The sequence below is a fragment of the Lepidochelys kempii genome, chromosome 9 (assembly GCF_965140265.1).
Source record: "Lepidochelys kempii isolate rLepKem1 chromosome 9, rLepKem1.hap2, whole genome shotgun sequence".
Lineage (NCBI taxonomy): Eukaryota > Metazoa > Chordata > Testudines > Cheloniidae > Lepidochelys > Lepidochelys kempii.
Window position 1 is genome coordinate 66,907,046 of NC_133264.1, and position 14,540 is coordinate 66,921,585.

The 14,540-nt window shown below is 42.6% G+C and overlaps 1 protein-coding gene across 9 annotated transcripts in view; it reads right to left on the bottom strand.

Moving 5' to 3' along the window:
- The window catches only part of DIAPH2 (diaphanous related formin 2), an 811,118-nt gene that overhangs the window by 437,580 nt on the left and 358,998 nt on the right, over positions 1–14,540 (bottom strand). For all 9 annotated transcript variants that reach the window (XR_012160923.1, XM_073360856.1, XM_073360855.1 and 6 more), the window contains one exon: positions 3,089–3,328. Coding sequence is in view for 8 of the 9 variants with exons in the window: in XM_073360856.1 (XP_073216957.1) it covers positions 3,089–3,328 (240 nt within the window). In the remaining variant the exon portion in view is untranslated. The remainder of the gene's footprint in view (positions 1–3,088; positions 3,329–14,540) is intronic.

Below are 14,540 nucleotides of genomic sequence, written 5' to 3' on the forward strand. Positions count from 1 at the left end.
AATTAGCATAACACACAAAAGAAAAAAAACAAAATGTTTGCCAAGCTTTAAAAAAATAATCAAGTTTAAATTATTCCTGTTTTAATTTGGTGGGTTTTGGGGGGGGGGGGGGGTGTGAGGGAGGGTTCAGAACTGAAAGCTTTTAATTTTAAAACAATCTGATAAAGTCATACTTTGGGATTATCCAGACTTTGGCAAATAAACTGTTCTCAAGACTTGAGGTTGCTTGTTTATATTTATATCCCCAGTTTGCACTGTTAGGTAGTACTGTAAGTCACTAGAACAAGAACGCCTACCGGAAGAATGCCCGTCATCCCTGTTAAATATTAACTAAGGACCCACTCGTTACCATAAAGCAGCCTCCATATCTGCATGCACACTGAATCCCTGCAGGCCTACTTGCCTGTGCAATTATGAAGGCTGCTCTCTGTTTCAAGGAAGTACTTCACCCTTGGTATCGACCCTGGTTTAAATAATATGAGTTTGCTTAAGAATGAGCTTGAACCTGTCATCCTAAAACAAGGACAAGATGGAAGAGGAAATCTTCCTTGATTGACACTCAATCAAGCAGGGAAATATTTTAAAGGAGCAGCATTGACCAAAGACATTACCGGGGGGGGGGGGGGGGGGGAGGGGGTGTTGACAGTTCCATTACAGCTGTAGAATAAAAACACCTACATCAAAAGCTCAAGAGTCACCTATGATCTGGGGGAAATTTGACAACCATGATGGTGGCAAACAATAAGGTGGGAAAAAAAGCAATTTACTTTTACACACACACACACCACTTTGATTGTTGACGTCTAATCTGATGAATTTAGGCTGGTCAAAATTAGTTTCTCTTATCCTCTCATGAGAGTCGCCACAAGAGTAGGACACACCCTCAAAAACAACAGCTTCCTCACAAGCTCAGACCGGCAGCAGTTGACTTGGTTGATAGCAACCTCAGTTGCATGAGCACCACACCCCTTAAACCACTCTGCATCTCCCTGTCATGCAAAAGTTGTATCCTTTTCTTCTGCATCATGACACCCCTCCTTTTAATAAGAGCCACAATGTGTTGCCTGGCATGTCCTAGGGTATACACAGTTTCTGCTACATTGCTCCCCAAAATCAATTACAGTGTTAGTAAGCAAAATCAATTACAGTGTTTGTAAGCAAAATCAATTACAGTGTTTGTAAGCAAAATGCCACACATTCCAATGCATATTAAAGCATTCAACTGCTGCAGCCAAAGCATGCAACAGCTAGCATAGTTTCATGCACAAGCCAAATGTCAGCCAAGGACTGCAGAGAAGACCAAACAAACTTAATTGTTACAAGTATTACATCCTCTGCTTATGTGTGTGTGATGGTGAGGAGGAAGCAGAACTGCAAAAAAGTGGAAAAAAATCAGAACAGTGCTAAGGAAACTAGGCATGGAACACTTGGTAACAGTAACAGGAGTCCTGTGCCCAATTCCCCATGTTCCAAATTTACTGCAATGTACATTATGTACTTAGTTAAACCAGGTTAATCCGTACTTCATCCATCTGCATGACTGTGCATATACAAGATTTAAGTGCTAACCAGTTTTAAAACATGTATTTATCAGTGATTTAATAATCTGCCATTTTTGCACTGTTTTAAAATCCACATAAAACTGGATCTTGCAAACTGATTCAGATTAGCTATGTCTTGCATGTACTTACTATGGACATAACCAAATTCAATTATATTAAAACTATAGCTTTTGAAGGTTTCTTTGTGCCTGCAGTTTTGCAGTCACACAATCTTAGTTAAATATAGGATGGTTACAGATTGAAGCATAAGGAACCCATCTGTAATCATAAACATATTTTTCAGTACACTCAAAGGCGACTGATGTATGTTCCCTTTTTACACTGGAACTATTTAATATTTCTGCCTATTTTTCTCTAAAACAGAGTCAGAGTTTAAAGGCAGAAGGGACCACCCAGATCATCTAGCCCAGTGGTTCTCCACCTTTCCAGACTATTGTACCCCATTCAGGAGTCTGATTTGTCCTGTGTACCCCAAATTTCACCTCACTTAAAAATTACTTGCATACAAAAATCAGACATAAAAATGCAAAAGTGTCACAGCACACTAGGACTGAAAAATTGCTTACTTTCTCATTTTTACCATAGAATTATAAAATAAATCAATTGGAATATAAATAGTGCACTTACATTTCAGTGTGCTACTTGAGCCTGTTTGTCACTTGTGAGCTTTGTCTGAAGCCCGACCCCCAGGCGACATGTAACTTAGTTTTCCGAGGCCCCCGGTGGCATGGGACCTGGGCAATTGCCCTGCTTGCCACCCCCTAATGCTGGTCCTCCACTTGTGATCCCGGGGCTGCAACCACTAGGTTGAGAAACAATGATCTAGATGATTTGAGTATCCCCTTAAAGACCTCTGCGTACCCCCAGGTCTACACATATCCCTGGCCTGACCTCCAATGTATCACAGGTCAGCAGTATCACCCAGCACTGGCACAATAAACCTGACAACTGAAATTGAACCAAAATATTAGGAATTATTTCGGGAAAATTCTATGGCCTATACTACAGAGTCCTTTCTGGCCTTGAAATCTATGACTGGCAGGGAACTGGTTACATATGATATACCCAGATGATAACAACCATGCTTTTATTCCTCTCACCCCTATAGGCCTTTGTAGATAACATTCTGGAGTGATCTCTGAGCCCAATCAACTATTCAATACATTTGTTTTACCTAAATCTTTGGGGCACCTGTAGCTTGTGAGAAACCTCTAGTAAGTATCAGAGCAGGTTTAGCTCTGTTCTAATGTATATGATTTTGTAACTTCCTCCAAGGAGTGGTTACACTGATTAAGGATCAGCAGAAGACAGGAAATCTCCAGCAATATCCCTTCCTTCAGCCTTTGGGCACACAGACCCTTTATCATAAATGGGGTAATATTGAGTTGGCTACATTGGCTGAGTACCAGCTGGGGATTCTCACATGGTGGTGCACTCTCAGTTGTTTGTTTAGAGCAGCATTGCACAGAATCTGGCCCCAACTCTGCACTTATAAAATAATAAAAGTTGTTATAGTTTAACCTTACCTTGCAAAGAAAGCTGATGTTAAACCCCAGCGATTGGGCATTTCTTGAGCCTGAATTCATGTAGTTTCCAATCAACAACACTAGCTCTAACCACCTATTAAAGCTCTCACTCTTCTTCAACTCCTCACAGGCTAGCGTTACTGCCATCATGCCAGGTCTGATGTTGTTTACATGTTCCTCAAACATAAGCTTGAAAAGGATGCCATTGAGGCGAGGCCGTAACATTTTCACTGAGCTCATCTGCAAGATGAAGAATGCTAAGTGAGAATATAGACAAACAGAACAAAAAGCTTTTCATACCTCAATTTTATACACAATATTGTCTCTTTCCAACATAAAGTCATACAGTACAACTGCATTCTCATTGTTTCAAGTAATATGTATCTCCAAATATAAGAGCTTTTCCCAGAACAATGTCAATTTCAGTTTAACCAATTGCAACAACCTATTTAATATTAATAAAACATTTTCTAGAATTGGAGAGTTTTATTTAGGTAAATTGCAAAAATCACTGGCAACCAGCATTGTGCATTCTGCCAAAATACTTCCTCAAGGTGAAGTAGATGAAAACCAGATACATGGAATGCTAAAAACTACAGATTAAATAAGACTCTGTCACTAACATTCTGTCACTGACGTCACAGTTCCAAAGAAATTACCTATTATTATGGTGCTTAACATTCTAAAACTACCTCTTACTTTTGGACTTGTTACATTTTAAAGTAACACTAGAAAATTATCTTACATTTTATAACACAGATGAAATATTGTATATGAAAAATTTCAAATCCCTTTTAAAATGTTCATGTTAAGTAATTAAGTTATAATAAAGTCTTATGAGCTCACTTTTATGTACTGCATACATTTTGAAGCACTGCATACAGATTTCTCTTCAACAGTGCTTCTTGTGTTATCAAGTTTGGTTTTACACTGTATATTTCCAATAGCTATTTATATAGTGCTCATTAGTTCTATTTCCTGTGATAAAAATAACTCCAACACTGTACATAAAACCAACATTTAGCCACTTAAACACAATGTGCAGCAAACACTGAGAAAGAGTCTGCAACTAGTAAATTCCCATTAGATTCAGATAATTTTGCATGCCAATTGAACATAAATATTGCCATACTTTCATCAGACCAGTGGTTAGCTTAGTGAAGTATCCTGTCCTTGACCTCAATACCAAATGGTTCAGAAAAATATGCAAGAATCACCCAGCAAAGGGTGATTATGGAATCACGTGCAATAAGAAAAGTTCTTGCTAACCTCCCAACTTTCACATGTTGGCTTATTCCCAAAAGCATAACTCTTCTAAAAAACTATTTAAAAAAAAAATCCTCACTGTAACTACTCTGGATATTCTTGTTAGCCACATAAATGTCCAATACAGGATTAAAAAAAAGTAAGCTCTTGGCTTCAATCTTGGGGCAAAGAATTCCAAATGTGAATGTAAAATTCCCTTAATATTTTTTTTTAAATTAATACTTGGTTGGGTTACTCTTAAGCTGCGTTTTCAGATGAAAATTAATTTCTCCCTCTTTCTTCCTGCAGCAATAATGTGACTAATAACCAAACACAAAGTTCTGCAAAATGTTCATCAATCCCCATAAGACTCTACTGAAACTGTCTGCCCTGGTCAATCAGGCACAGTCATATAATCTTGTTTTACCTAGATTAAATCTCAAACGTCTAAAATGTATACCAACAGAGGTTAAAAAAGTAAATTAATCATGAAGGAAGACGAACGGTGATGGAACAGCAGCTCATTTGTAAATAATTTTTGTATTAGCTGAAGGACAGCTATATCCATCACATTCACAGGTTTGTGTGTGTGTTTTTTTTTTTTTTCCTGATCGCTTCTCTCAGTTGAGGTCTCAGTTGCACAAGCTGGCCTTCTCCCTGGAGCCAAGATCTGAGATCTTGTGAACATATGACGTGGGTTTTTTTGTTTGTTTGTTGTTTTGATTGGGATTTTTTGTTTGTTTTTAATAAACTGAGATCTAAAATGGATTACTTGTCATTTCTCCTAACAACTGTAGGCAATACTACCTTGAGTTGTGGTCTTAATAGTTGTTACTAACTATGCATGACAATTTGGGCCTCACTGATAGTATCGAAGAGTGACTATCAAGAATAATTTCGCCTCAGAGTCTAATAGGTGCTACTCTTCTTGCTGGGACCTTTCAAATTTACCCCCCACCACAGAATGCTCCAGAAAGAGCTATATAATCAATGTATCACAGCAAATGATGATGAAAACTGGCAGAGGAAGGGGCAGAGCTTTCTGCTTGAGTCTATGATGAACTATGTAACTCCCTCTGAACTGGCCTCAGATTATGTTGCCTACTCTCCTGAGGAGAGTTACACAAAATTCTGGTACTTTGAGACTCTTGAAGCAAGAGCTAAGATTTGTGCAAAAAGACTTCAGAGAAATATCCAGCCAGGACACAGACTAGCTCCATTCTTTCTATTCCCCTAACTACTTGGATACAAGTGGTACACAATTAAACATTTGGATTTCAGTCTGTTGTCCTTTTGATGCATTTCTTTAAAAAAACAGTTAACTAAGATACCATGATCTTTACACTTTGGATATTTCTCAATAGCTACAGTTGTTCATGTTGCAAAGCAATCATTCACAATACCTCCAAACACTGCAGCTAGTCAGGAAGGAATCAGTCATGCACTACACCTTCAGGAATATACTCATTAGTGATTCAATAACTTAGTCCCCCCGATCAATTTTGCTAGATTTATGGCTCACTGCCAAAAAATGTTCTTGCCTTTCTTATCCATCACAAATAATCTAACACTTCCTCTTACCTTCCAAATGGACTATTAAAACATTAGTGTAAATTGTGATTAAAATAGCAAAACACATAAAAAAGTTGTTTTAAATAACTTTATTGACTGATTGAGAGAGTTAATGAAAATCTTTTTAGAGATCTCTTAATACGTGAGACATATTACAGCAGCAGTGCCCAAACTTTTCAGGGTTGTGCCTGCCCCCCCCCCCCCCCGCCATGCCTGTCTGTGCCCTCCTTCCATCTCCTCCCCTGAGCCAGGGCCAGGAGCAGGACTGCGACTGAGGGTGGACAAGGCCGGGAGTGAGGGGGCAGAGGCTGGAAGCAGAGCAGCCAAGTGCGACTACACTCCCACCCCAGGCCAGGAACGGAGCTGCAGCCAGCAGCAAAGGCTGGGGGATGGTACAGGGCCAGCAGAAGAGATACACTGAGGCTGGGGACAGGGCCAAGTACAGGGCCAGATGCTGGGGATGCAGCTGGGGGAGGGACCGGAGCAGAGCTGGGGCATTGAGAGGCTGGGTGGCACTCCATCTCTGCCCACATGGGACTGGCCCAAGCCCCCCTGCCCTCCCCCGATGTATCTCCACACCCCCTAGAGGGGAGTGCTGTACAGCTTGGGGACCTCTGTATTAGAGACATTTACATGTGGAATTAATTGTCACAAAATTGAGGCCAAGAGCTTTTTTGACATTTATATGGCTAACAAGAATATCCAGAGTAGTAATAGTAAGGATTTAAAAAAAAAAAAAGTTATTGGAAGAGTTATGCTTCTGAGTGTAATCCAACAAGCATCTGCTGAAATACATAAGCAAAAGCATCCCTAACTCTGTGGGGAAATAACCCTTTTGTAACTGCTCTCACTAAAGTCATCATGGAGCTGTCATGTTTTTGGCAGACATCAAAGATGGCATTAGTAGGTGTCTGGGACCACTGCTAGATATTAGGAGGGAGAAGGGGGCGGGGAGCCAGCCCAGCTAATTACTGACAGCTCCTTGTGGTGAATGTCCAGGTATTCCATAGGGAAGGGATATGGTGACCATATAAAATGGATTGGTAAAGGTTTTAAAGGAGGTATTCCTTACAGGACCAGAAACGGGGAGGACGGGGAGCAGGAGTTTGTGGCACCTATAACTGGTATGGCAGAGAATCAACCCACCTCCTTTACAGTCCCCCTTAACACTCATTCTAGGGTGCGATGCTGGCAGACCAAATGCCAGCTCACACCAAAGCTCCAGGCCAATTCACCTGTGTATTAGAACAGATCAAAATGATTGTTATATGTATAAGAATGTATTTGGTGTTTAAACTTACACACATTGTTTTCACTTATCTGTATCCTGTTATAATGTAACAGCAAACACTTACATTGCATATACCCCTGTAACTAAATAACCCATCAACGAGAAAGAAGCTTTGTGTAATGGAAATGAAAAACTTCAGCAGGAAAGTGCTAATTTGTGCACATCTGAAGAAAAGTGATCATCACACACAAATACCAAAGACTCTAAATGTGCTCCTCTCTCTCCACCCATCAAAGAAAGAGCCAGCATAGGTGGTGACCCTGTCAGCCTGTTTTCTGTGAGAAGAAGCTATCAGTATGGATTCAGGGAAAAATCATCCGTGTCTGGACTGTTTAGATTCTAAGAGGGCAGAATGATGCAACAAGAAGAAAGAGATACCCAGAATTATTTTGGGTATCCCTGGGAGACTTTTGGGAAACTAATAGATTACTACAACTCCACTACCATTAGAAATTATAGACTGTGACTCACCTGTATGTGTATTTTACCTGCTTTAATTTCCCAATAACTCATTTCCTTTTCCGAGTTAATAAATTATATTTAGTTTACTATAGAATTGGCTACCAGCATTGTCTTTGGTATGAGAGCTAGAATGCAACTTGACCTGGGTGAGTGACTGGTCTCTTGGGAATGGGAGTAATCAGAAATTTGTGATTTTTGGTATAAATGGCCATTTATCACTAAATCCAGATTGTCTGGGTGGCAAGACAGACTGGAGAGTCTAAGCAAACTCTCTGTGACTCCAATATAAGGCTATTGCCGCATTTTGGGAATTTACATTTGGTTCTACATTGGTGAAATCTAATTACAGAACACAACACCAGTTTGGGGTGTCTGCTCTGTTTTTGACAATCTGCTCTGAGGCACTCATGTCATGAGTAACTCCAGACAGCGTGAAAGACAGTGGCGAATTAGTCACTTGGCCAATGAGGCCTGTGCCCAGGGGCCCCAGCCAATTGGGGGCCCCGGAAAAAAAGAGCGTCCGAGTACTCTGAACCACTCTGTCTGCCCAGCGTTCCAGCTGGGGCACAGGGTTGGGGTTCAGGGGCTTGCTCCATTCCATCCCCGCAGTGCTACAGCCAGGGAGTGGGAGTAGGTACTTGCTGGGTGGGCAGAGCACTGGGTGCGTGGGCAGAGCAGACAAAGCCCCACGACCTGACCCCACTCCCCGGAAGGAGCTCCAAGTGGAATGGGGCAAGTCCCCATGCCCCAACCCCATTTCCCCGGCAGGAGTGGGGGGATGGAGGGGACTGTAAGCGGAAGGTATGGGCAGGGCCTCCCACTTGCTCTGGTCCATGGATCCCACAAAACCTTAATCTGCCCCTGGTGACAAAGGGTCCCAGCAGCAGGTTGGCTGGGGACGAGGATGAGTAAAGGGGGAGGGCTCAGAGCAGCCCCTCTCCCAGTCATATGTAAATAATTAGGGAATCACCAGCACTGTACACTTTTATCTGCTGGATACTCCCAGATGTTTAGGAATGAAGTTGCAACTTAATTAAACCACACATGCAGTGTCTCCTGTCCTTCTGGCATAGCTGGACAATGTTTGCTGAGTGTGTGTGTGTATATATATATATAAAAACAGTAAGATGGTGGGAGACCCTGGGAACAATACACAGATTATGCCTGTACGAACAGCATGAAGAGGACAATGGGACTCTATAGGAGCACATGGGAGAGGAATGCAACTCTCCCAGGGGCTGGGAGAAAGGTGGATCTGTGGAATAAATGGGATGCATTAAAGCTCTGCAAGACAAGAGTGGGCCGCATACAGGGGATGAAACATATCATTGCTGGTAGCTCTCCATGTGCACATAACCTGATCTACACTGAAAATTTAGTTTGATAATAGCCACAGAGCTTAGGGATATAAAAATCCACACCTCTGAGCACCGTAGATATTCTGACCTAAGCCCCAGTGTAAATGTAGCCAAGTCACTGAAGAATACTTCCGTCAACCTAGCTACCTTCACTCATAGAGCTGTTATTTCTGCAGCCACAAAAAAACCCATCCATTGCTGTACACTACAGGGTTATGCCAGTGTAGCTATGGTGCTATAACTATATTCCTAAAATGTGGCCTAACTTTTAACACCAAGTGCTACTTTAACATTCTGATAAATCTCCCCGGCACCCTACCAAACAAAAACAAAATGAAACAGACAGTAACCTTGGTAGTACCAGTATCCTTAAACTGGTAATATATGAGACACCAGTGTCAGTCCTTTGGATGCAGCCACACCCGAATCAATTAAAATGTTAAAATATCTTAAATTTGCATATTGTACTTTGTATAAAACACTGCTTCCTCACCAGCCTGGAGAGATAGCAGCCACACCTTAGTCCCTCTTTAGTCCCTCTTTCTTGGCTTCATTCATTGTCCAAAATGACCACAAACTCACAAAAGGCAAACAAAGCTTCCAGCTGGTGCTTTCTACCCAGCCATGACAGGAAGGGCTGACCACCTGGAGTCTTCCTTCATCAGTGACTACTACAGGAGACTGTCCCTTCCTGCAGCTTCTTCCTGCAGTCACCCCTCAATTAAGGCAATTATTGTTTTTTTATGATCACTCATTACTTTCCCAGCTAGGTCTTTTTGGCAAATTGCTGGCACTACTATGATGGGTCCTGCGCTTTCTCTTCTTGTGGGTGGGGTTCAGGGCACCATTTCTTGCCCTGGTCTGGGTTATCAACTGTCCCACTAGTATCCCAAAGAACAGGAGTGGAGAGGGGGGGACCGGGGCCCAGGGCCGGCTCCAGGCACCAGCATTCCAAGCAGGTGCTTGGGGCGGCAGTTAGAAACGGGCGGCAGTGTTTTCGCGGTGGCGGCAAATCAGCAGCAGCCCCTCTGTCCTGCCGGCAATTTGGTGGCAGCTTCTCTGTTCCGCCGGCCACGGCAGCAAATCGGCGGCAGCTTCTCCCTTTTGCCGGCCGTGGCGGCAGTTTTTTTTCACTACTTGGGGCAGCAAAAACTGTACAGCCGGCCCTACCCGGGCCCACCCTCTACTCCAGGTCCCAGCCCAGGGGCCCTAGGGATAGCAACAAACCACTTGAACTAGTGATTCCTTCCCCTGGGCTACTTCCCTCTCCGGCCCTTCAGCTTGTGGGGCTTCATGCCCTCTCTGCGCAAGCTGCGTTTCCCTTTACCTAGGGTCTTGGTCTTCAAGCCCGCCACAACACTTCTCCAAACTCTCCTCCGCTCCAACACCAAACCAAACCACTCTGCCTCAACTCCTCCCCCTGTCTGATTTAAGCGGGGGGGTTTATCAGGTGACTGGCTTCAGGTGCTCTAATTAATCTCTCTGCAGAGGAATAAGGCTCTCATCATCCTGGGGCTTACATATCTCCCCTCTATCACTCTCCTGCTGCCCTCTGGCCATGCTGTATCACATATTCACTCTACGCCCCGACCCCTCCAGCTCAACACTATGGGGTTGGGCTACTTCGGACGACAGGCAGCGCTGTCGTGACAGGCCATCAGCGTTGCTGTGTTGGCTTCTGGCCCTATACTGTACCCGGCAATGAAAGGGTTGCAGGGATAGGAACCATCTAGTCACACTTGTGTTCTTCTCCTTGTTTCTGTGCATCCACTGGAGCGGGGCGTGGTCTGTCAAGAGGGTAAATCGCCGCCCCAGTAGGTAGTAGCGGAGAGTCTCCATGGCCCATTTTACCGCCAGACATTCCTTTTCAACAACAGCGTACTTTTGTTCCCTGGGGAGGAGTTTCCAGCTGAGGTATAGGATCGGGTGTTCCTCCTCCCCTACCATCTGTGAAAGGACGGCTCCTAGCCCTACCTCCCAGGCGTCTGTTTGTAGGATGAATTCCTTTTCAAAGTCTGGAGCTATGAGTACTGGACGACAGCAAAGGGCTGTCCTTAAATCTGCGAATGCTCCTTCCGCCGCATCAGTCCACTTTACTATCTCGGGGCCTTTATCAGGTCCATCAACGGCCTTGCTCTCATGGCGAAATGAGGGATGAATCTCTGATAGTATCCTACTATCCCTAGAAACCGGCTTTTTGAGGACCGATCAAGGCCAACTCTGTATTGCCTCCACTTTGTTCCACTGGGGTTTCACCAAGCCTCTCCCTACTACATACCCGAGATATCTGGCTTCAGCTAGCCCTATCATGCTCTTGAGGGGGTTGGCAGTGAGGCCGGCCTTCCGCACAGCGTCTAGCACCACTTCTATTTTTCCTAGGTGTGTTTTCCAGTCAGGGCTATGGATGACTATGTCGTCTAAATAGGAGGTGGCATACTTGGCATGGGGTCGCAACAATCTGTTCATAAGTCGTTGGAATGTTGCAGGGGCCCCATGGAGTCCGAAAAGGAGGACAGTGTACTGGAACAGGCCATCAGGTGTAGAGAAGGCAGTCTTCTCCTTGGCATTCTCGGCCAGGGAGATTTGCCAATATCCTTTGGTCAGGTCCACGGTGGTTAGGTATCAGGCCTTGCCTAACTAACCAACTAGCTCGTTGATGCATGGTATCGGATATGCATCAAATTGGGTTACTTCATTCAACTTCCGGAAGTCATTGCATAACCTCGGGGTGCCGTCAGGCTCGGGGACTAGGATGATAGGGCTGGACCACTGGCTGTGGGATTCTTCAATAACCCCGAGTTCCAGCATCTTCTTCACTTCCACCCGAATTTCTTCCCTTTTAGTTTCCTGTATTTGGTACGGTCTTATCATCACTCTTACTCCGGAACTGGTGACGATATGATGTTGGACCAGTGTCGTATGGCCTGGCTGTGTACAGAATACGTCTTGGTTCTGTTGGATCATATCAATGACCTCTGTTCATTTTTCTGGGGTTAATTCGGGAGATATCCTCACCTGCCCCTGTGGGAAAATAACTCTGGGGCAAATCCAGCAAAAACTGGGGTGAGGCCATCTGTAGGTGCCTCAGTCTCAGCCCGGGAGTTGCTACCCACCCCTGGCTCTACTGGGGGGAGTAAGCTCTCAAACCCAGGGAAGTCCCTACCAATTAAGACTGGGTAGGAGAGCCTGGAGACCACCCCTGCAGTTACCCTCATAGGGTTCCCCTGGATCTCAATCCGTACTGGGATTGTGGGGTGAAAATTTATGGTGCCATGAATGCACGTTACCCCTGTGTTTTTGGCCCAGGTTAGTTGGTCTTACCCCATCAACTTCCTTGAGACCAGCGTGACAGCACTCCTGGAATCCACTAATGCTATGGTCTCAATACCATTCATTTTTACCAACCTTGTATACCCACGTGGGGTCACTGCGACCCCTACCAGGCTGATTAGGCCACATTGCTCCCCATAATCTCCCAGACTGCACTGCATTGGCTCTTCCCTGTTGGGGCATTGGGTCACTATACGCCCCAATTCCCCACACTCGTAACACCGACCCCTTACCCCGGTTGATGCCCTCTGCCTGGGGCTATTTGGCCGGCCGCCCCAGCCCTCTGTTCCCAAACCCCCAGGTCTCTTCTTGGCCTCAGACCATTCCCTGGTGTCTTTCCTCCACTGACATGAAACCAGAATTGTAGTAGTATTTACACTACTAAAATGGATGGTGGACAACAGAACAAAGTTTGGACTTTTTTTTATTTTAATGAAAAACAAGATACTTGAAAGTTTAACTGTAATGTCCTGATATTAGAGGTCTGGAGACAAATGCAGAAACACAGCTACGTAAAGACAACCAGAATGAGATGGGTAGAGTTTTTTTCAATAGCACTTAGGGGTAAGTAGGATTTTATGCGAAAGAAATTACTAACAATTAAGAGTATTTGAATGAAAGGTTGATAGATTGAGTCAAAGGTAAATTGACCACACTGTTATACAAAAAAAACAAGGGGCATGAGAATGATTTTTGGAATAATAAATAAATAGTAATAAATAAAATAATAATAATAATAATAAGTGAAATTTCAGAAAGCATACAATTCATAAAAGCAGGAAGCTAAATTCTGCTTTCATAATGGTATAAATCCACAGCAACTGCCATCATCCCAGTTGAGTTACTCCAGATTTACCCGAGTATAACAGCAGAATTTGTATCAGTTTATATCAAATGGCATATTGTTTGGGAAATCCTCTCACCCAAAACTTCACTTTAAATGGTCAATAATCTTAGCAACACCCTTAACTTTTTTCTGATTACATCATGACAAAATAAGATAACTATTTCAAGTACATCTTTGCAGAAATGGCATACATCAAATGCACTACAACAGCAGCTAAACACCTCATGAATGCACAAATAGCAAATACTCGTAACTGACAACTGTGAATTAAAATGATGTTACTCTAGGATTCTCTTCTAACTTGGATGTTGCCATAAGAGTAAGTAAACTTTCCTCTCAGTACAAGAACATTAACCATTCACGGAGGACAGTTTAGCACTACAGCATTACAGTGGCTGTCATTGGGTTACTTAAATATCTGTTGACATTATCAAACCTAATAAAAAATGTAAGCCTGAGAACTAATCTAATTGCCGCTTTTTAGAACAAAAAATAATTTGAGTTACATTGTCATTTATGTTGGCAATCCAGTCCAATTTGTAAACAATAAATTTCATACCAGTCAAGATACACTGTATCAAGATACAGAATATAAAAGCTATGTTATCTTTATGCAATCTGTCAAGGTCATGACTATCATCCTCCAAGACAGGATGAATATATGGCATGTTATTAAGTAAAAATAACAAAAAATGAGCATGTAATTAAAAATAGGTTGCATCAACTAATACAACCTCTAAGCTGTTACAACCAGCTTTTCAGATCCATGATATGTCACTAATACACTAGCAATGCATTTAACTTCATTTTCAGTACCATGTTTTTACTTGCGTATGTCAATATTAATCTACCTATCTGGTTTTAAAAGGTAAAGCAACTACTGGATCTGAACAGTAATCTGTGTCTTCAAACACTTTGTGGCTTTGTGATCATATCAACATTATTTTTTTTCCATTTTCATTTTGACCAATGAAAGTTACTACACCGAATGTAAATTCTAAATATTATTAGTGAAATCACACAATTTTTTTTTCCTTTCATTTTGCTGAATGGCCAGGAAAGTGAAACATAGCTTTAACTAATGTTATTCCAATCAGATTTTTCCAGTTTATATCTTTACTATTAAATTTATTTAGCACAGATAACAGTTGTTGGCCATAACCACAAACCAATAACAGTTTGAAGAGAAAAGGGTAAATTATTTTTGATTTAATAAACCAAATTATTAAAATGCAGGCAGCTGTGAGAAAACTCATATCCATAGCTGACAGAGGACAAGGAACAAACAAGATTAAGAAAGAAAAAAAAAGCCTAGAGTTTAGGGGGAAAAGGATACAGTGATAAGGT